Raw genomic sequence first — 22628 nt, forward strand, 5'->3', positions numbered from 1 at the left:
ATACAGAAGGGTATAATCATGAAGTACTCTTAAATCAACACGCAGCACATGACTTATCTGCTAGAGTAGCCGGAAGTGACGCTACCAGTAAGTGGCAGGCTAGCTTAGCAAAGAAGCCAAGCAGAAATTTAGACTCTGGAAGAGATGGAGGCTGTGTACCACAGCAATCAATGACAGCTGTGTTGGTATTCAACCGCGACTTGGAATCATAAAACCACTTCCATCTCCTTCGTGACACAGGTAAGCGTGATATAGTTGGTTTCAGACCCAGAAACGCCACACGGCATTTCAACAAACATGTCAAAAGTGTCGTCCCCCTTTTACTAGTCTACTGCTACGCGATAGCTAACTGGGTAGCCACATGAATAAAAACAATTTGGAAGTCGGGTGAGGCCCAAACCGGTTAAACAAACAGGACAGGTATTGGTTTAGCCAATACGGTAGCTAGCTAAATTATATGGTGTAGCAAGCTAGCTAACCATGTCACACAACCGTGTTCCTCCTTCCGCAATTGCTCAACTGGCCGTCGGCAGACACTGGTATGGATACCCTATCATAGGAGCCAGCTAACGTTTGCTAGCTGCTTGTGTTAGTTCAGCTACCCTACCAGAGTCACGTGTACTGTCTACTTAGCCTGCTACACAGACGGTGAGGTGCGGAAGGGGAAACCCACTGTGATTGGCTCTTTCACATTTCCAGTAGGAAATGCATCCAACAAATTGTAACAGCTTATTGATTCCACTTTTATAAATAAAAGGACCATATTGAAACGGAGAATGTTACATGTAGACTAACCTATGCAATAGCCAGAGACCGAGAGAGATATACTTTGGTAATATCATATTCCAACTTTACATTGCATTTTGCTGAGGATCTAGCTAGGTCTCGCAGTTTGCAGACATACATTTTGGGCTAATTCATAAATTAATTGAGCGCTATTTCAATATCTGTCATCAATGTGAGAATCTCAAAAGCACAGTGCTGGTTGAATACAATCGGTCAGCTCTTCTTGCCACTTGAATAAGGGCCAGCCATTTGTATTCCCAGTCATTTTTCTTATCTCACTTGCTCGCCTGCTTGTAAGGAGAGATTCTGGAAATTGAAATACTGTGTATTTAAATGACAGGACTGCATACAGGAATAATACTGTATGATTCATTTCTCAGCAGACAGACAGAGACTTTGATACTTTTTAGGCTACATCAATCTTGATTAAGGAGGGGATTGAATGTCTCTGCTCTAACCAAGAAGCTTGATCTTGACATCTAGCCACTTTGCTAGCAAGTTAGCAAACTAAATCCATAGCAGGAGCCCTGAGCTGGACATCATTTATTTGATTTCTTATAGTTTATATTTAACTTAGTTAGTTATAAGCAGTGGCGTAGCACCCCCCCCCCCCACATAAAAAAAAAAATTGTAAGCAGTATTTTAAATGATACTGTCTGTATTTCAAAATACCTTGGTATACGGTATATCGCCCAACCCTAGTCCACATACATTTTGTTTGGCACTGAACTTTCATTTCTTTGTAATGGCAACCGATGTGTGAATCATCAGTTTGTTTGTTCAACAATTTGTCAGGAGGGATTTGGCAGCAATGAGAGAGAGACAGAAAGTCAGACACACAGAGAGAGGAACAGACTGATTAAGTAATGGGTTTTATGGACCGGTTGGTTTCCTCCCTGCTCAAACCCTTTGCTTTGTCCACATCCAGCAGTGTCCACTGACTCAATTATGGCTGTTGGCAACTACATCAGTGCTAGGCCCAGGTGTTGAGGAAAGCAATGACATTATACCCTGCCTGCAGGAGACCGACTTGTACAGATATAGGCTTCAGACAGTGACTCAATGAGGTTTATAATTAAACATGAGATCAATGGCTTCCTCACTAGTCTGTTGTTTGGGGTGCGAACCCACATCTCCAGGCTGCGTCCCAAATGGCATCCTATTCCCTATATAGCGCACTACTTTTGTCCAGGGCCAATAGTGCACTAAATAGGGAATAGGGTGCCATTTGGGACGCAGGCCCACTGCTTGATATGCTAATAGGATATTATGTCTGAATGTGTTCATTCACTCTGATTCTATTGTTGCCGTGCCGGAGTTTGGACAGCGCTTGTCGGGATTTGTCAGACGCGAGTGCAGACAATGCATACTAATAATACAGAAATATTGACTCTGTTTCGGATCTGTCTCTCTCACTTCTAAGTCACTGTGATTTAGGAGATTTGTTTGTTTGTGTGTGCGTCCGTGTGTGTGATTGCACTTGCCCACTGTGTGTACTCTGTAGTACTGTGTAGGTGGATGTGCATATTGTGTGTGTGTGTGTGTGTGTGTGTGGCACACATCAGACACCACGACAGCTCTGTCTACAGCCATTACAGGACACTTTCATGTGTGATTTTGCTCTATGTGGCAATCTGGCAGGTGCGTCAATATGTGTTGCTAATAGACTAGTTTTTTTCCCATACGAAAGTTGTGTGTGTTTGCAGCCTCTATTTCAGTACACCATATAGCTGAACCCTCTGTGACCTCTTTCTCTCTCTTCCCCCCCAGGGGTCAAAGGTCAGGCTGAGTCACCATGGAGTCCATGCTAAACAAGCTCAAGAGCACTGTCACCAAGGTGACGGCCGACATGACCAGTGCCGTCATGGGCAACCCGGTGACGCGGGAATTTGAGGTGGGCTGCCACATCGCCAGCGGCGGGCCCGGCATGTGCTGGAGGATCTACAACGGAACCAAGAAGTCAACCAAACAGGTGAGGCTGCCTGAGGGCTTCATGGACTGATAAGTATAGGTCTGTTCTATACTTAACTTGCTTAACTAGAGCAGTGTCTACCAACCCAGTCCTGAGGACTTACACATGTTTGTTTTCCACAATTTGTTCAAAGGATGGATGGGACTCATTTTACCATCTCCAACTGACACAAACTGTCAGTGGTTGTCCTGATGCAGGTGGTCATTCCTGTTTTATTCTTTGTTCTTCCAGGAGGTGGCTGTGTTTGTGTTTGAGAAGAAGATGGTGGATAAGTATCAGAAGTTTGACAAGGACCAGATCATTGACTCTCTGAAGAGAGGCGTGCAGCAGCTCACCAGATTGCGCCACCCTCGTCTGCTCACTGTCCAGCACCCGCTGGAGGAGTCGAGGTAGGTTAAGATTACCGTATGCTTCCCAGTCGAAACAGTTGGCGCGTATATTCAGACTACGTTTTTGTTCGTTTTGGTGTTCGGCAACGTTCTGCAGTTTTTTTTTCGTCAGTTCGAGCACATTATTTTCTTTCTTGAGGCTTGTCCAAGTTCGGTAGCCGAAGTCTACGCCCTTTCGTCTGTAATTGGTCAACAGTAGGGATTCTTCAATGAAGTGTTTATTGTCATTCGACAGATGACTCGTTTTCATGCAAATTCTTTCACTTGAGAAATACTGCACCAAACATCTTGGTTAGATGTAAAATTGCGCGACTAAGACCGCCTCTGCAAAAACATAACATTTATAATTACAGACCTCTTGACTAATCTTAGATGAATTCAGACTATTTTAAGCACGTGTACTAGTTGCTACGGTGTCTCAAGAGGGACAAACAGTAATATTGCTGCTTTTTTTTCAAGTTTTTCAAGCGAGCACAGACGTTCACTTTGCCTAGCTGAGTTCTGCTAGGAGCCTTTACACACAGTCACACACGCATAACACACACACACACACACAAACAAACACACACACGCACGCAAGTCATACATACACACTCTGAGGCATATATCTGTACCTGGTGCAAAGACTTTGTGTTTTCCTGGGGCAAAAGTTCAGGATATCACTGGGTTGCTTCCCGAGGCTGTGAGTCAGTCACCGGGGGCTGATACTGTCATGGTTCATATGGGGTCAAATTACATTATGAAGGGCAGCTCAGAACAGCTGAATATGGATTTCAAATCAAATCAAATTTTATTGGTCACATGCGCCGAATACAACAGGTGCAGACATTACAGTGAAATGCTTACTTACAGCCCTTAACCAACAGTGCATTTATTTTAAACAAAAAAGTAAGAATAAAACAACAACAAAAAAGTGTTGAGAAAAAAAAAAAAAAAAAAAAAAAAAAAAAAAAAAAAAAAAAAAAAAAAAAGAACTGATTGGGTCTCTACTTGACACCAACAAACGCCCCATAATATCTGGCCCTCTGCCCTCCCTAAATCGTGGCATTTAACGGTTCAGCAGACTTTTAGCCCTCCTTCACTGGCTACGAGACTATTGCAGCTCTGTGGGTTTAACATTTATTGACAATTTTGATACCTTATGGAAACAAAGCTTGTATAATAAGGAGGATGGGATCCACACAAATATTTTGGGTTCCTGGATCCTTTCACAGCATTATAAGGCTGTGTTGAGTCAATGACTCAAGTCCAGGTCATTTAATCCCTACCATTGTGTCGCTGAGTTGTCATAATGAATCAGCAAATGTACATTATCCTAGGGGCGTTGGAAGACACAATGTAAATAACCTAATTTATGTCCATCTTTCTGCCCGGAATGCCTCTGCTCATCCTACAGCATGCAGTAATCATATGCCTATGAACCAGAGTAATACTGTTAGCACTGAGGTGGTGTGCCCTAGTAGGAAGTCCACTGTGTGCAGCTCACCCTGCACTAATAAAAATAACCTGAGTATGTTTACCTCTGCTAAGCTTCCCAGTAAAGCAAGACAAAGCATCCCAGAAAAGTGTTAGAAATAGCCCACGTTAACATATGTAGCTAAAGAAACAAGGTTCATGAAATCAATAATTTGCTAGTAACAGATAACATTCATATTCTATATCTCTGAAACTCACTTAAATAATACCTTTGATACAGTGGTAGCAATACAAGGTTATAACAGTTACAGAAAATACAATGGGGGCGGTGTTGCGGTCTATATTCAGAACCACATTCTTGTAAAGCTTAGAGAGGATCTCATGTTAAATACTGTTGAAGTAAGATGGCTACAGGTTCACCTGCCTCACCTAAAGCCCATTCTGGTGGGAAGCCGCTATAGACCACCAAGTGCTAACAGTCAGTATCTGGATAACATGTGTGAAATGCTTGATAATATATGTGATATCAATAGAGAGGTATACTTTCTGGGTGATTTTAAATATTGACTAGCTTTCATCAGGATGCCCATTCAAGAGAAAGCTTCAAACTGTAACTAGTGCCTTCAACCTGGTTCAGGTTATCAATCATCAGCCTACTAGGGTAGTTACAAACTGTACAGGAATGAAATCTTCAACATGTATTGATCATATCTTTACTAATGCTGCATACATTTGTTTGTAAGCAGTATCCAAATCCATCGGATGTAGTGATCACAATATAGTAGCCATATCTAGGAAAACTAAAGTTCCAAAGGCTGGGCCTAATATTGTATATAAGAGGTCATACAAGAAGTTCTGTAATGATTCCTATGTTGTTGATGTGAAGAATATTTGTTGGTCTGTGGTGTGTAATGATGAGGAACCAGACGCTACTCTTGACACATTTTATGAAATTGCTTATCCCAGTTACTAATAAGCATGCACCCATTAAGAAAATTACTGTAAAAACTGTTAAATCCCAGTGGATTGATGAGGAATTGAAAAATTGTATGGTTGAGAGGGATGAGGCAAAAGAGATGGCAAATAGGTCTGGCTGTACAACTGATTGGCAAACATACTGCAAATTGAGAAATCATGTGACTAAACTGAATAAAAAGAAGAAGAAACTACACTATGAAACAAAGATAAATGACATGAAGAATGATAGTAAAAAGATTTGGAGCACCTTAAATTAAATTTTGGGCAAAAAGGCAAACCCCGCTCAATCATTAATTGAATCAGATGGCACATTCATCAAAAACCCACTGATATTGCCAACTACATTAATGGTTTTTTTCATTGGCAAGATCAGCAAACGTAGGCATGACATGCCAGCAACAAACGCTGACACTACACATCCAAGTATATCTGACCAAATTATGAAAGACAAGCATTGTAATTTTGAATTCTGTAAAGTAAGTGTTGATAAGGTGAAAAAATTATTATTGTCGATCAACAATGACAAGCCACCGGGGTCTGACAACTTGGATGGAACATTACTGAGGATAATAGTGGAGGATATTGCCCCTCCTATTTGCCATATTTTCAATTTAAGCCTACTAGAAAGTGTGTGCCCCAGGCTTGGAGGGAAGCAAAAGTCATTCCGCTACCTAAGAATAGTAAAGCCCCCTTAACTGGCTCAAATAGCCAACCAATCAGCCTGTTACCAACCCTTAATAAACTTTTGGAAAAAATAGTGTTTAACCAGATAAAGTGCTATTTTACGGTAAACAAATTGACAGCAGACTTTCAGCACGCTTATAGGGAAGGACATTCAACAAGCACAGCACTTACACATATGACTGACTGATTGGCTGAGAGAAATTGATGATAAAAAGATTGTGGGGGCTGTTTTCATAGACTTCAGTGACATTATCAATCATAGTCTGTTGCTGGAAAAACGTATGTGTTATGGCTTTACACCCCCTGCTATATTGTGGATAAAGAGTTACCTGGGCCCCATGTAGCTCAGTTGGTAGAGCATGGTGCTTGCAACGCCAGGGTTGTGGTTCGTTTCCCACGGGGGGCCAGTATGAAAAAAAAGAAACAAAATGTATGCACTCACTAACCGTAAGTCGCTCTGGATAAGAGCGTCTGCTAAATGACTAAAACGTAAACCTGTCTAACAGAACACAGAGGGTATTCTTTAATAGAAGCCTCTCCAACAAAATCCAGGTAGAATCAGGAATTCCCCAGGGTAGCTGTTTAGGCCCCTTACTTTTTTCAATCTTTACTAACGACATGCCACTGGCTTTGAGTAAAGCCTAAAACCAAATCTTGTAATGAATAATGTGGAAATTGAGCAGGTTGAAGAGACTAAATTGCTTGGAGTAACCCTGGATTGTAAACTGTCATGGTCAAAACATATTGATACAACAGTAGCTAGGATGGGGAGAAGTCTGTCTATAATAAAGCGCTGCTCTGCATTCTTAACAGCACTATCAACAAGGCAGGTCCTACAGGCTTTAGTTTTGTCGCACCTGGACTACTGTTCTGTCGTGTGGTCCGGTGCCACAAAGAGGGAAAATTGCAATTGGCTCAGACCAGGGCAGCACGGCTGACCCTAGGATGTACCCAGAGAGCTAACATTAATAATATCCATGTCAATCTCTCCTGGCTCAAAGTGGAGGAGAGATTGACTTCATCACTACTTGTATTTGTGAGAGGTATTGACATGTTGAATGAACTGAGCTGTCTGTTTGAACTACTGGCACACAGCTCAGACACCCATGCATACCCCACAAGACGTTCCACCAGAGGTCAAGAACACACTATGGGAGGCGCACAGTACTACATAGAACCATGACTACATGGAACTCTATTCCACATCAGGTAACTGATGCAAGCAGTAGAATCAGATACAAAAAAAAGATACAAATACAACTTATAGAACAGCGGGACTGTGAAGAGACACACAGGCACAGACACATGCATACACACACATGATAACATACACACGTACACATGGCTTTTGTGTTATAGATATGTGGTAGTGGAGTAGGGGCCTGAGGGCACACACTTAATGTGTTGTGAAATCTGTTATGAATGTATTGTAATATTTTTAAAATGTATAACTGCCTTAATTTTGATGGACCCCAGGAAGAGTAGCTGCTGCCTTGGCAGCAGCTAATGGGGATCCATAATAAATACAAATGAATGCACACACACTACCTCTTTCAATTTCAATTCAAAGGGCTTTATTGGCATGGGAAACATGTTTACATTGCCAAAGCAAGTGAAAAAGATAATAAACATTACACCCACAAAAGTGTCATTATGTCTATATACAGTGTTGTAATGATGTGCAAATAGTTAAATTTACATAAATATGGTGTTTGTTCTTGTTGCTGTGATTGCACACTGGTATTTCATCCAATAGATATGGGAGTTTATCAAAATGTGATTATTTTTTTAGAATTCTTTGTGGGTCTGTAATCTGAGAGAAATATGTGTCTAATATGGTGATACATTTGGCAAGCGGTTAGGAAGTGCAGCTCAGTCTTCTCTTGAGAGCCAGGTCTGCCTACGGCGGCCTCTCTCAATAGCAAGGCTATGCTCACTGAGTCTGTACAAAGTCAAAGCTTTCCTTCATTTTACATTGCTCTGTTTTTTTGTTAATTCTTTCCAATGTGTCAAGTAATTCTCATTTAGTTTTCTCATGATTTGGTTGGGTCTAATTGTGTTGTTGTTGTCCTGGGGCTCTGTGGGGTCTGTTTGTGTTTGTGAACAGAGCTCCAGGACCAGCTTGCTTAAGGGACTCTTCTCCAGGTTGATATCTCTGTAGGTGATGGCTTTGTAATGGAAGGTTTGGGAATCGCTTCCTTTTACAGTGAGGAAAAAAAGTATTTGATCCCCTGCTGATTTTGTACGTTTTCCCACTGACAAAGACATGATCAGTCTATAATTTTAATGGTAGGTTTGTTTGAACAGTGAGAGACAGAATAACAACAAAAAAATCCAGAAAACACATGTCAAAAATGTTATAAATTGATTTGCATTTTAATGAGGGAAATAAGTATTTGACCCCTCTGCAAAACATGACTTAGTACTTGTTGTACGTGACTTAGTACTTGATTGTTGGCAATCACAGACGGCAGACGTTTCTTGTAGTTGGCCACCAGGTTTGCACACATCTCAGGAGGGATTTTGTCCCACTCCTCTTTGCAGATCTTCTCCAAGTCATTAAGGTTTTGAGGCTGACGTTTGGCAACTCGAACCTTCAGCTCCCTCCACAGATTTTCTATGGGATTAAGGTCTGGAGACTGGCTAGGCCACTCCAGGACCTTAATGTGCTTCTTGTTGAGCCACTCCTTTGTTGCCTTGGTCGTGTGTTTTGGGTCATTGTCATGCTGGAATACCCATCCACGACCCATTTTCAATGCCCTGGAGGTTCTCACCCAAGATTTGACGGTACATGGCCCGTCCATCGTCCCTTTGATGCGGTGAAGTTGTCCTGTCCCCTTAGCAGAAAAACACCCCCAAAGCATAATGTTTCCACCTCCATGTTTGACGGTGGGGATGGTGTTCATAGGCAGCATTCCTCCTCCTCCAAACACGGCGAGTTGAGTTGATGCCAAAGAGCTCAATTTTGATCTCACCTGACCACAACAGTTTCACCCAGTTCTCCTCTGAATCATTCAGATGTTCATTGGCAAACTTCAGACGGGCCTGTATATGTGCTTTCTTGAGCAGGGGGACCTTCCGGGCGCTGCAGGATTTCAGTCCTTCACGGCGTAGTGTGTTACAAATTGTTTTCTTGGTGACTATGGTCTCAGCTGCCTTGAGATCATTGACAAGATTCTCCTGTGTAGTTCTGGGCCGATTTCTCACCGTTCTCATGATCATTGCAACTCCACGAGGTGAGATCTTGCATGGAGCCCCAGGCCGAGGGAGATTGACAGTTCTTTTGTGTTTCTTCCATTTGCGAATAATCGCACCAACTATTGTCACCTTCTCACCAAGCTGCTTGGCGATGGTCTTGTAGCACATTCCAGCCTTGTGTAGGTCTACAATCTTGTCCCTGACATCCTTGGAGAGCTCTTTGGTCTTGGCCATGGTGGAGATTTTGGAATCTGATTGATTGATTGCTTCTGTGGACAGGTGTCTTTTATACAGGTAACAAGCTGAGATTAGGAGCACTCCCTTTAAGAGTGTGCTCCTAATCTCAGCTCGTTACCTGTATAAAAGACACCTGGGAGCCAGAAATCTTTCTGATTGAGAGGGGGTCAAATACTTATTTCCCTCATTAAAATGCAAATCAATTTATAACATCTTTGACATGTGTTTTTCTGGATTTTTTCGTTGTTATTCTGTCTCTCACTGTTCAAATAAACCTACCATTAAAATTATAGACTGATCATTTCTTTGTCAGTGGGCAAACGTACAAAATCAGCAGGGGATCAAATACTTTTTTCCCTCACTGTAGGTGGTTGTAGGATTTAACGGCTCTTTTCTGGATTTTGATAATTTGTGGGTATCGGCCTAATTCTGCTCTGCATGCAATTTGGTGTTTTATATTGTACACTGACGATATTTTTGCAGAATTCTGTATGCAGAGTCTCAATTTGGTGTTTGTCCCATTTTGTGAATCATGGTTGGTGAGCAGACCTCACAATCATAAAGGGCAATGGGTTCTATAACTGATTCAAGTATTTTTAGCCAGATCCTAATTGCTCGCTCTCTCTCTACCTTCTTTTATTACTCAATCCTTCCTCTAGTTCACCATCATCCCCGTCTCTCTTTCTTCATCTAACTGTTCCTCTTCTCCTTTTCTCTGTCATTCTGAACACACTCCTTCTTTCTTCATCTTTCTCTGTTTTGTAATAATTGACACACTAATGTGAGCATTGAAGTTGAATTCTCTCTCCCTTCCTCCTTCAGGGACTGCCTGGCGTTCTGTACAGAGCCAGTGTTTGCCAGTCTGTCCAACGTGCTGGGCCAGTGGGACAACCTGCCCAGCCCCGTGCCCACAGACATCAAGGACTACAAGCTGTACGACGTGGAGACCAAGTATGGCCTGTTGCAGGTGAGACCCAATACACACGCAAGTGTGTAGATACACATTCACACACATGTCTTGTTGCTATGTGTATTGCTTGGCAGATGTTTCAAACCCAATTGAACTAACCACACCTCTCTTTCTGTTTATTAAGTTGTGTCCCAGGCATATTTTTGGGGGGATAATTGATTAGATTGTGCTCCCATGCCAAGTCACACAGCTACTTAAAAGGGCAATCTGTGATTGCTACTTCAATTTTTGGACTTTTAAATTAATTATATGTACCCATTGATTCTTGAAGAATATAACTTAATGCCTCATGAGCTTAGTTCAACTGTCGTACACCTTCAGAACCCAAAGCTTGTTTTACTCAGTTGTTTGTAAACAATGTTATTGTAAACAAACACTTGCCTCAAAACATGGTTCAAACTATAATGTTGATTTTTTATGGATGGTCAGTTCTTGCATCCATAGCTCTGTCTAGGAATTTGGGAGTGGTAAAAAAAAAATCAAGCCCCACCCTTCAGCTTTTTACCAAAACATTGGTGGGGTTTCACTGTTATTGTTTGAATTGCAGATTGCCCCTTTTTAAGGAGGAATGCTGTGAAATGTCACTGCTGCATAATTGATCTGGGTTGAAAAAAAACCTAAAGTACAGCTTGAATTTGTGTGTTATGTTGTGAATGTTTTTCTTTGTAAGTGTTATAAAATGCCTGGAACAAGCGAGATGAGATGAAATAATTAGACTTTATTAATCCCCAAGGGGAAATGAGTTTGTCAGTAGTTAGTATCACAGATTGTCTTTCTGTTTCTCTTGTCACTGTTTTACCTCTCCTGTCTTTTATCCTCTGACTACTCTCCTCTCTCTTCTCCCTCCCTCTCTCCCCCTCCTTCTTTCCCTCTCTCCCTCAGATCTCGGAGGGCTTGTCGTTCCTCCACAGCGGGGTGAAGATGGTCCATGGGAACTTGTGTCTGGAGAACGTCATCCTCAACAAGAGCGGAGCCTGGAAGATCATGGGCTTTGACTTCAGCATCTCCTCCACCAACCCCTCAGACGCCGAGGTGAGATGGTCAGCACAGTACAGAGAGAGGGAGATTGTGTTGGTGTGTGTGTGTGTGTGTCTGTTGACCTCTGTAGTTGAGTGGGTGTGCATCTCTCTGTGTGTGTGTGTGTGGCCTGTGAGCACCTGTATGTATCTCTTCCTCTGTGTGTGTGTGTGTGTGTGTGTGTACAGTTGAAGGCGGAAGTTTACATACACTTAGGTTGGAGTCATTAAAACTTGTTTTTCAACCACTCCACACATTTCTTGTTAACAAAATATAGTTTTGGTAAGTCGGTTAGGACATCTACTTTGTGCTTGACACAAGTAATTTTTCCAACAATTGTTTACAGACAGATTATTTCACTTATAATTCACTGCATCACAATTCCAGTGGGTCAGAAGTTTACATACACTAAGTTGACTGCCTTTAAACAGCTTGGAAAATTCCAGAAAATGATGTCTTGGCTTTAGAAGCTTCTGATAGGCTAATTTACATCATTTGAGTCAATTGGAGGTGTACCTGTGGATGTATTTCAAGGCCTACCTTCAAACTCAGTGCCTCTTTGCTTGACATCATGGGAAAATCAAAAGAAATCAGCCAAGACCTCAGAAAAAAAATGGTAGACCTTCACAAGTCTGGTTCATCCTTGGGAGCAATTTCCAAACGCCAGAAGGTACCACGTTCATCTGTACAAACAATAGTACGCAAGTATAAACACCATGGGACCACGTAGCCGTCATACCGCTCAGGAAGGAGACGCGTTCTGTCTCCTAGAGATGAACATACTTTGGTGTGAAAAGTGCAAATCAATCCTAGAACAACAGCAAAGGACCTTGTGAAGATGCTGGAGGAAACAGGTACAAAAGTATATACAGTAAAACGAGTCCTATATCGACATAACCTGAAAGGCCGCTCAGCAAGGAAGAAGCCACTGCTCCAAAACCGCCATAAAAAAGCCAGACTACGGTTTGCAACTGCACATGGGGACAAAGATTGTACTTTTTTGAGAAATGTCCTCTGGTCTGATGAAACAAAAATAGAACTGTTTGGCCATAATGACCATTGTTATGTTTGGAGGAAAAAGGGGGTTGCTTGCAAGCCGAAGAACACCATCCCAACCGTGAAGCACGGGGGTGGCAGCATCATGCTGTGGGGGTGCTTTGCTGCAGGAGGGACTGGTGCACTTCACAAAATAGATGGAATCATGAGGAAGGAAAATGATGTGGATATATTGAAGCAACATCTCAAGACATCAGTCAGGAAGTTAAAGCTTGGTCGCAAATGGGTCTTCCAAATGGACAATGACCCCAAGCATACTTCCAAAGTTGTGGCAAAATGGCTTAAGGACAACAAAGTCAAGGTATTGGAGTGGCCATCACAAATCCATGACCTCAATCCTATATAAAATATGTGGGCAGAACTGAAAAAGCGTGTGCGAGCAAGGAGGCCTACAAACCTGACTCAGTTACACCAGCTCTGTCAGGAGGAATGGGCAAAATTCACCCAACTTATTGTGGAAGCTTGTGGAAGGCTACCCAATACGTTTGACCCAAGTTAAACAATTTAAAGACAATGCTACCAAATACTAATCGAGTGTATGTAAACTTCTGACCCACTGGGAATGTGATGAAATAAATAAAAGCTGAAATAAATCATTCTCTCTACTATTATTCTGACATTTCACATTTTTAAAATAAAGTTGCGATCCTAACTGACCTAAGACAGGGAATTTTTACTAGGATTAAATGTCAGGAATTGTGAAAAACTGAGTTTAAATGTATTTGGCTAAGGTGTATGTAAACTTCAGACTTCAACTGTATCTGTATCTATCCTTACATACCTGTCTCCACCCCCTTCCCCGTCCCTCCCTCTCTCCCCCAGCCCAAGTATTCCTGTAAGGAGTGGGAGCCCAACCTGCCTCCGCTCTGCCTGCCCAACCCAGAGTATCTGGCCCCCGAGTACATCCTGTCGGTGAGCTGCGACGCTGCCTCGGACATGTACTCGCTGGGCGTGGTGATGCATGCCGTCTTCAACGAGGGCAAGCCTGTGTTCCAGGTCAACAAGCACGACATCTTCAAGAGCTTCAGCCGACAGCTGGACCAGGTGAGGGGAGGGGGGGAGAGATAAAGGCTTGATGGCCAAAACATGTCGACGTGACTTCTGATCAAAATACAAATAAATCAAAGTTAAAATGAAGTTGTGAGTGCTGGCCCTCTTCATAAAGTTAGATTTCTCTTGAGTGACAGCACAAAGGACTCATTCAGGCGACAGACCTTAGTTAGAATGTATCACGTCTAATTTAGCTTTGTTAAGAGAAAGGGACCGAGGGAGAGATATTAACGCCATAGTTCACTGCAATATTTGTAATGCATAATTGATTCCATACCTTTTTGAATTAGTAGATCTCACCCTCTCCCCCCCCCTCCCCATCCCCTGTCTGTCTGTCTGTCTGTCTGTCTGTCTGTCTGTCTGTCTGTCTGTCCATAGCTCAGCAGACTGAGCCCCACCATGTTGAATAAGATTCCTGAGGAGGTGAGGGAGCACGTCAAGATGCTGCTGAGTGTCACGCCCAACGTCCGGCCTGACGCTGACCAGATGACCAAGGTCAGATCACTCCCTGTGTCACCACATATGACCTTTTGTCACTAATACAACAGGATACACTTTACTTTTCACATATATTAAAGCAGGATCACCAAGTCAGCTAGCTAACTTTGATAAATATTTAGAAATACCTTTTAGATTTTCTGATTCATTTAATAAAGCTAAATTTGAATATGGGCTTTTGGTTGAATCAATCCATGCCCGTTTCAAGTTATTTCAGAGCATTTAAGCAATATTAACTCTTTTATCCTGCTTTATGACATACCACCCTGTTCAGTTTAATAATCCCTTCTCTCCGTCTGGGTGCTTCAGATCCCCTTCTTTGATGACGTGGGGGCGGTGACGCTGGCCTACTTTGATTCCCTCTTCCAGAGGGACAACCTGCAGAAGTCCCAGTTCTACAAAAACCTGCCCAAGGTCTTGCCCAAGCTACCCAAGGTTAGTGTTCACTGTGTGTGTTGCTCTTACAGTGCATTTTAGAGTGGCCTAGCAGTACATTCCTACAGTAGAATGCTTCATGCTCAGTGTACAGGTAGTTTGGAACGCGGTCTTCAATAATCCAGTCAAATTGGGATTGGCCATTTCTTTGTTGTCCACTTTATTCAACCCCAAATATGTGCTCAAAAGTGACCTAATACAAATCATTCTGATCAAAGCCACTATTCCTAAACCCTTTGCGTCCTGTCTCTTCCTCTCGACCCCAGAGAGTGGTGGTTTACCGTATCCTCCCAGCCCTCACCTCAGAGTTCGTGAACCCAGACATGGTGCCGTTCGTCCTGCCCAACGTGCTGCTGATCGCAGAGGAGTGTACCAAGGACGAGTACGTCAGACTCATCCTGCCGGACCTCAGCCCTGTGTTCAAGCAGCAGGAGCCTGTCCAGGTACACACACACACACACACACACACATACATACGCACAGTGTATCCCCATACCCAGTTTTTAGGCCTACCTTCTATGTTGGCTTGATGTGTGTTACAGGGATGGCATGGTTAGATAACAGACTAGAGAATGCTGTAAGCTTTATCTGGTGACAGGGCTGTATGTATCATACTGTTTCTCTCTGTCTCCTTTCCATGCCTTCAGGCAAGCAATATGGTGAGTGGTCTTTGCTAAGCGTAGTTGCTAAGACATTGCTTGTGCGTCGCGCGTGCGTGTGTGTTTGTGTGCGTGCGTGCGTGTGTGTGTGTGTTTGTGTGCGTGCGTGTGTGTGTTTGTGTGCGTGTGTGTGTGTGTGTGTGTGACACCCTAATGCTTAAAAAAAGAGCTCACTTTATTCCTAGTTTCAATTCACTGGTAGTTACACATCTCTCTTTGTATCTATCACTCTCCCATCATTAACCCTGGATGAGCCGCGTTTAACCCTCTGTGTTAACCCTCTGTGTTAACCCTCTGTATCAGATCCTGCTGATCTTCCTGCAAAAGATGGACCTGCTGCTGACCAAGACCCCACCAGAGGACATTAAGAACAGCGTTCTGCCCATGGTCTACAGAGCCCTGGAGGCACCCTCCATCCAGATACAGGTACCACAGACAACCACATGATGATTGTACGACGTGTTTATTCCACCGGCAGAAAGACAACTGCAATACAAATGAAATAAGGTTAGGTTTAGGATTGAGGTTAAGGTTAGGCTTAGTTTGAGTGTGATTAAGGTAAGGGTACATTAGCATACTGTTGTCCGTTGCCATTCATTTTCTGCCGGTTAAATATACACTGCCTTGATTTAATGATAATTTGTTGGCCGGGTACTGTGCATTGTAAAAGAGAGAGATCTCTATTTACCTATCCAAATGAGTCAGTGATGTAGTGAAGGAAGTAAAGGGAGGTCAATTGCGGCGTTAACGACTAACCACTGACCCCAAATCCTGAACGTACACTACCGTTCAAAAGTTTGGGGTCACTTAGAAATGTCCTTGTTTTCAAAAGAAAAGCAACTTTTTTTGTCCATTCAAATAACATAAAATTGATCAGAAATACAGTGTAGACATTGTTAATGTTGTAAATGGCTTTTGTAGCTGGAAACGGCTGATTTTTAATGGAATATCTACATAGGTATACAGAGGCCCCTTATCAGCAACCATCAGTCCTGTGTTCCAATGGCACGTTGTGTTTGCTAATCCAAGTTTATCATTTTAAAAGGCTAAACCCTTTTGCAATTATGTTAGCACAGCTGAAAACTGTTGTGCTGATTAAAGAAGCAATAAAACTGGCCTTCTTGAGACTAGTTGAGTATCTGGCGCATTAGCAATTGTGGGTTCAATTACAGGATCAAAATGGCCAGAAACAAAGAACTCTTCTGAAACTCGTCAGTCTATTCTTGTTCTGAGAAATGAAGGCTATTCCATGCGAGAAATTGCCAAGAAACTGAAGATCTCGTACAACGCTGTGTACTACTCCCTTCACAGAACAGCGCAAACGGGCTCTAACCAGAATAGAAAGAGGAGTGGGAGGCCCCGATGCACAACTGAGCAAGAGGACAAATACATTAGTGTCTAGTTTGAGAAACAGACGCCTCACAGGTCCTCAACTGGCAGCTTCAATAAATAGTACCCGCAAAACACCAGTCTCAACGTCAACAGTGAAGAGGCGACTCCGGGATGCTGACCTTCTAGGCAGAGTTGCAAAGAAAAAGCCATATCTCAGACTGGCCAATAAAAATAAAATATTAAGATGGGCAAAAGAACACAGACACTGGACAGAGGAAGATTGGAAAAAAGTGTTACGGACAGACTAATCGAAGTTTGAGGTGTTCGGATCACAAGAAGAACATTTTGTGAGACGTAGACCAAATGAAAAGATGCTGGAGGAGTGCTTGATGCCATCTGTCAAGCATGGTGGAGGCAATGTGATGGTCTGGTGGTGGTAAAGTGGGAGATTTGTACAGGGTAAAAGGGATCTTGAAGAAGGAAGGCTATCACTCCATTTTGCAACGCCATGCCATACCCTGTGGACGGCGCTTGATTGGAGCCAATTTCCTCCAACAGGACAATGACCCAAAGCACAGCTCCAAACTATGCAAGAACTATTTAGGGAAGAAGCAGTCAGCTGGTATTCTGTCTATAATGGAGTGGCCAGCACAGTCACCGGATCTCAACCCTATTGAGCTGTTGTGGGAGCAGCTTGACCGTATGGTATGTAAGAAGTGCCCATCAAGCCAATCCAACTTGTGGGAGGTGCTTCAGGAAGCATGGGGTGAAATCTCTTCAGATTACCTCAACAAATTGACAACTAGAATGCCAAAGGTCTGCAAGGCTGTAATTGCTGCAAATGGAGGATTATTTGACGAAAGCAAAGTTTGAAGGACACAATTATTATTTATATTAAAAATCATTATTTCTAACCTTGTCAATGACTACATTTCCTATTCATTTAGCTATATTTCCTATTCAAACTCATTTCATGTATGTTTTCATGGAAAACAAGGACATCTCTAAGTGACCCCAAACTTTTGAATGGTAGTGTATAACTTACCATTGAGAGGATAAGAAAAACCTGACCCTGGACCAGCGGTTAGCAGCAAATTCAACCAACTCTGTAAAGCTCACATGGGAACCACCATAGAGATTCTATAATACGCCTGACCAAGACAGACAATATTTTGGCGTTGCTATGATCCCAATGTCCATTCGAGAGTTCTAGGCTATATGTGATTCTATGGAAACCGCTGCCATTAAGTCATCACCAATGCTGTGCCCTATATTTGTGTGCCCCCCCCCCCCCCAGGAGCTGTGTTTGAACATAATCCCCACGTTCGCCAACCTGATCGAGTATCCCTCCATGAAGAACGCACTCATCCCCCGCATCAAGTCTGCCTGTCTACAGACCTCCTCTCTTGCAGTCAGTCTCTCGCTCTCATTTGACTCTCTCTCTCTCTCTCTCTCTCTCTCTCTCTCTCTCTGTCTCTGTCACTCTCTCTCTCTGTCTCTCTCACTCTCTCCCTCTGTCTCTCTCTGTCTCTCTCTCTCCCTCTGTCTCTCTCTGTCTCTCTCTCTCTCTCTCTCTGTCTCTCTGTCTCTCTCTCTCTCTCTCTCTCTCTCTCTCTCTCTCTCTCTCTCTCTCTCTCTCTCCCTCTCCCTCTGTCTCTCTCTGTTGATCAAATGCACATGGTTGTTTTTGACTGACCATTGATTGCCAGTTAACTGTACAGAAATATTCTGATTGCGTATGTTTGACCTGTGTGTGTAGGTGAGGGTCAACTCCCTGGTGTGCCTGGGGAAGATTCTGGAGTACCTGGACAAGTGGTACGTCATTGACGAGATCCTGCCCTTCCTGCAACAGATACCCTCCAGAGAACCAGCCGTACTCATGGGGGTTCTAGGTAACGGAACATCTAGAACGTTTTAGAATCTAGATGATAGTCCTAGGGATAGTTCTAGGCTAACACTTAAAAACATGAACTATCCATTTAACAATATTGATAAATTTTCTGTTGATGTTTGTTGTGGCTCTGATCTATTGTGGAATGGTTGTATGATTGTTTCCACCCATAGGGATCTATAAGTGTACCTTCTCCCATAAGAAACTGGGCATCCCCAAAGAGCACCTAGCCGCCAAGAGTCTGCCTCACCTAGTCTCGCTCAGTATAGACAACAACCTCAACCTCAACCAGGTAGGTAGATGCGCACACACACACACACACACACACACACAAACACACACACAGACAAAGGTTTTATTCGAACCCTCTCTCTGTGTGTTTCAGTTTAACTCCTTCATGGCTGTGATCAAAGACATGCTGACTCGTATGGAGGCAGAACACAAGACCAAACTGGAGCAGCTACACAGCATGCAGGAACAACAGAGGTATCAATCAAATCACTCTTTCCCTCCTGTCTTCCCCCTCATGTTTTAATGTCAGGTGGACAACTACAGTGAAATGCCTTTCTTGCAGCTCTAACCCCAACAAAGCAGTAATCAATAACAATGTAATACTCAAAATAACAAGGTAGAACAAAAACACACGAGATATAAAAATAAGAAAAAAACATGATAAAGTAAGTAAGCATACTATATACAGGGTTAGTCAGTTCCAGTACCATATTTACAATGTGCAGGGATACTGGTTCAATAGAGGTATATCTGTATGGTGGTAAGGTGACTAGGCATCAGGATATATGATAAACAGAGTAGCAGCAGTGTATATGATGATTGTATGTGAGTGGGTGTGTGTAGAGTCAGTATAAATGTATGTGCATATTATGTGTGTGTGAGTAAATGATGGAGTGTGTGTTGGAGGATCAGTGTGTGTAGTGTGGAAGGCCCTGTGAGTGCATAGAGACAGTACAACCTTTTGTATTTTTGCACTGTCTATGCACACTCACAGGGCCTTGCACACGTTATAATGTTTTAGACTGTTCTGTTCTTTCTGTATTTACTATATCTTCCTACTTCTCCTTTTCTTAGTCAACAATGACTCAGGAAATACTGTCTGATGCAAGTTAATGTTCAGAATCTGATGGGTTGAGTAATGTTTGATTCTGTTTGTGCGAGACAAATTCCCTTGAATGCAATAGTTTGAGCTATTCTGTCTGTCCTCATCAGGAGTATGAATATCAATACCAGTCAGACGAACCAATCAGAAGAGACAAAGCACACCCCCAGCCCTGGCAACCAGGTGAGAGGTCATTTCCTTGACAACAAGGGGAGAGGCGATTGCCCAGATGAGGCAAAAACGTGTGCATGAAGGCTTGATGTATGTGATTTCATACACTTGTAGGGCCAAATTTATAATAAGAATTTATCTTGGCATGGGTTATTGTTATGGCTTATTGAAACCGTTGTCTTTTTCCAGATTGATGATGTCTTTGGAGGGAGTTCTGGGAGTGCAGGGGTTAATGGGAAAGTGAATGGAAGCTATGCACCAGCTCCCCAACTCAACAGAGTACGTACTCAGCATCTTATTCAGTAGGCACAGACCGGAGCAAACGTATTGCAATGGAAGTCAGTTAACATTCTTATTAAATAAGCTTGGGTGGTGCATGTTCTGTTTTACCTTCTTTTTGTGATTGAATGTTACCAAACCCATCTTATCTATCCTGACCTTGTATAGCTGCTAGTGTATATTTCTGTTCTCTCTCTCTCTCTCTCTCTCTCTCTCTCTCTCTCTCTCTCTCTCTCTCGATGTCTCTGTCTATAGATGTCTCTGTCTCTCTCTCTCTCTATAGATGTCTCTGACTCTCTCTTTCTCTCTCTATAGATGTCTCTGACTCTCTCTTTCTCTCTCTATAGATGTCTCTGACTCTCTCTTTCTCTCTCTATAGATGTCTCTGACTCTGGAGGAGAAGCAGCGGTTAGCCAAGGAGCAGGAACAGGCAGCCAAACTAAGAAACCAGCCAGCACTAGCCCCCCAGAGTATCAAACCAACTACTCCTTCTACCCAGGTAGTAGACACACACATACATACATACTCGTGTGAAAATGTATAGTTTCTTACTTGGTAGCCATCCATGGTTACACTTTTTTAACTCCTCATATAGAACAGTCACAATTACATCTGCATCATTTATTAGTTTGATGTTTAGATCGATGTAATCTGCTTTAGTTTCCACTTCAAACCTGCCACCTATTTGTCATTGAGATGATAAGCTGATTTGACCTGATGTGTTTGGCAGGCCAAGGACCTGACCAGCAGCCTGCTGAACAATATGACACCCCTGGGCAGCCTGTCCCTCACCTCTCCCCCCAGACCAGGCCCCGTCCAGGGCAGCACCATCTCCTCCTCAGCCTACCCCTCCACCACCCCCATGGGCTCTATGGTCAGCAACGGTTACAACCCAACCATGGGCTTCCAGACAGGGGGGATGGGCATGCGGCCCCCCGGCCTCGGCCTCTACGGAGGAATGGCCACCACCACCAGCACCCCTAACTTTGGTGCCCTGACCCAGAACCAAGGGTGCACCAAGACCCCTGACATGTCTGCCTTGGACTCCTTATTCACTTCCAACAAGCCCAAAGTCGGCCTCAACCAAATGGCTCCTCCCAAGCCCACCCCCGGGACCACCGCCATCCCCTGGCTTAATCAGTTTGGTTCGGCCCAGCCCAGTCAGACTGCCCCGATGCAGGGAGCACCATTAGCCATGGGAGGGGTGGCCAGTGGGTTCGGGATGCAGGCCAACCCTTTCTTCAGCCCGCAGAACTTCTCTCAGCCCACGGCCGCTCCCGGAATGAATGCGGATGGTGGGCTCAGACATAGTGCGTCCGTCAACAACGACTTGAAAGACATATTTGGCTGAAAACAACTTTCCCCACTTTTAATGACGACAGACTGATGGAAGGGGAGTTGGACTTTTGAACTGCAAACAAGAAGAAAGAAAAATATACTTTTTGGACCAACTGTGAAAATGATGATGAATCCACTTGATATTTGTTGCTATTTGTATTTTAATCTGCTGTGGTTTGGGTTGCAGTGTGGTTCTTCTAAGCTCCCATCGGACTGGACACTGAAGACCCAGCTTTTCGATCTGCACACGGATACCAAACCTTCTTGATTGGAGAGGGAGGGAAAAGACTCACGTTGTGTGCTGCTCTCAGTAATGCTTATGGGGGTTTCATATCGTTTCTTACCTGAGACACTGGGGTGAAAGGTTTATTGTAGAATACATATCTTCTCCATAATCCCTATTCTATGTGATGGGATGAGCAGTGGCATAGAGAGCAGTCTTTCTCAATCCATTCCTTTTTAGCCCAGCACTAACACATCTGTTATTCATGCTGCACATCTCAGCAGCCTGCTATATCATATCAATGTGGTTCCTGAGACATTCAACACTTCTCCAGAGCGGACTGCAAAAAAACAGTACCCAAAATTCCACTCTTGATTCGTTGAATCAGTTATTAGTGCTGGTCTAAGTCTAAAATGTGTGGGACCTTTTAGTGGGGTCCTGTTGTCGCTTTGAGGACGACAATCCAAAAGAGCGGTAGAATCGCCGGCTAAACCGCACGGCCGGAAAGGCCAAGTCTCCATGGAAACGGTCTCCGCAGTAACACCCTGCTCCATTTTGGGATTTTTAGTACCTATGCTTTCTGTTCTCTGCCTCGAATGAGATTATGAATAAGGATTCGACAGTGATGTCATAAATGTCAAGATTCTTAAAGTATAAATTAATCCAAATAAAACTGGATGGAAGTGAAAATCAAATCAAAGTTTATTGGTTGCGTACACAGTTTAGCAGATGTTATAGCGGGTGCAGCGAAATTTTACTAGCGCTTCTGAAGTCTCTACATCTGACCTAAAGAAAGGGTATTTTCCGAGCAGAAATCCAATTCAACGAACAGTTTGAAAAGGGAGGGGTTGATTGTGTTTAGGCAATTCGTCTGGTTAGGGATTGCTGTCCACACAGAATTCTGTGCGTGAATACTGTGAGGGTGACCGTTATAT

General features: G+C 43.2%; 1 protein-coding gene across 1 annotated transcript; it reads left to right on the forward strand.

Moving 5' to 3' along the window:
• The first annotated feature begins 93 nt into the window (after positions 1-93).
• LOC311140260 (SCY1-like protein 2) lies at positions 94-22379 on the forward strand. Its single transcript, XM_084175231.1, has 18 exons — positions 94-240; positions 2557-2758; positions 2990-3147; positions 10483-10627; positions 11513-11662; positions 13526-13747; positions 14132-14248; positions 14561-14686; positions 14953-15129; positions 15649-15771; positions 17975-18088; positions 18437-18569; positions 18742-18860; positions 18954-19054; positions 19793-19865; positions 20043-20132; positions 20512-20631; positions 20863-22379. The coding sequence occupies exons 2-18, from the start codon at positions 2582-2584 to the stop codon at positions 21481-21483; spliced, it is 2766 nt and encodes a 921-aa protein (XP_084031357.1). The 5' UTR covers positions 94-240; positions 2557-2581; the 3' UTR covers positions 21484-22379.
• Positions 22380-22628: the final 249 nt, after the last annotated feature.

Source organism: Coregonus lavaretus (genome assembly GCF_964263955.1).
Source record: "Coregonus lavaretus genome assembly, chromosome: 13".
NCBI lineage: Eukaryota > Metazoa > Chordata > Actinopteri > Salmoniformes > Salmonidae > Coregonus > Coregonus lavaretus.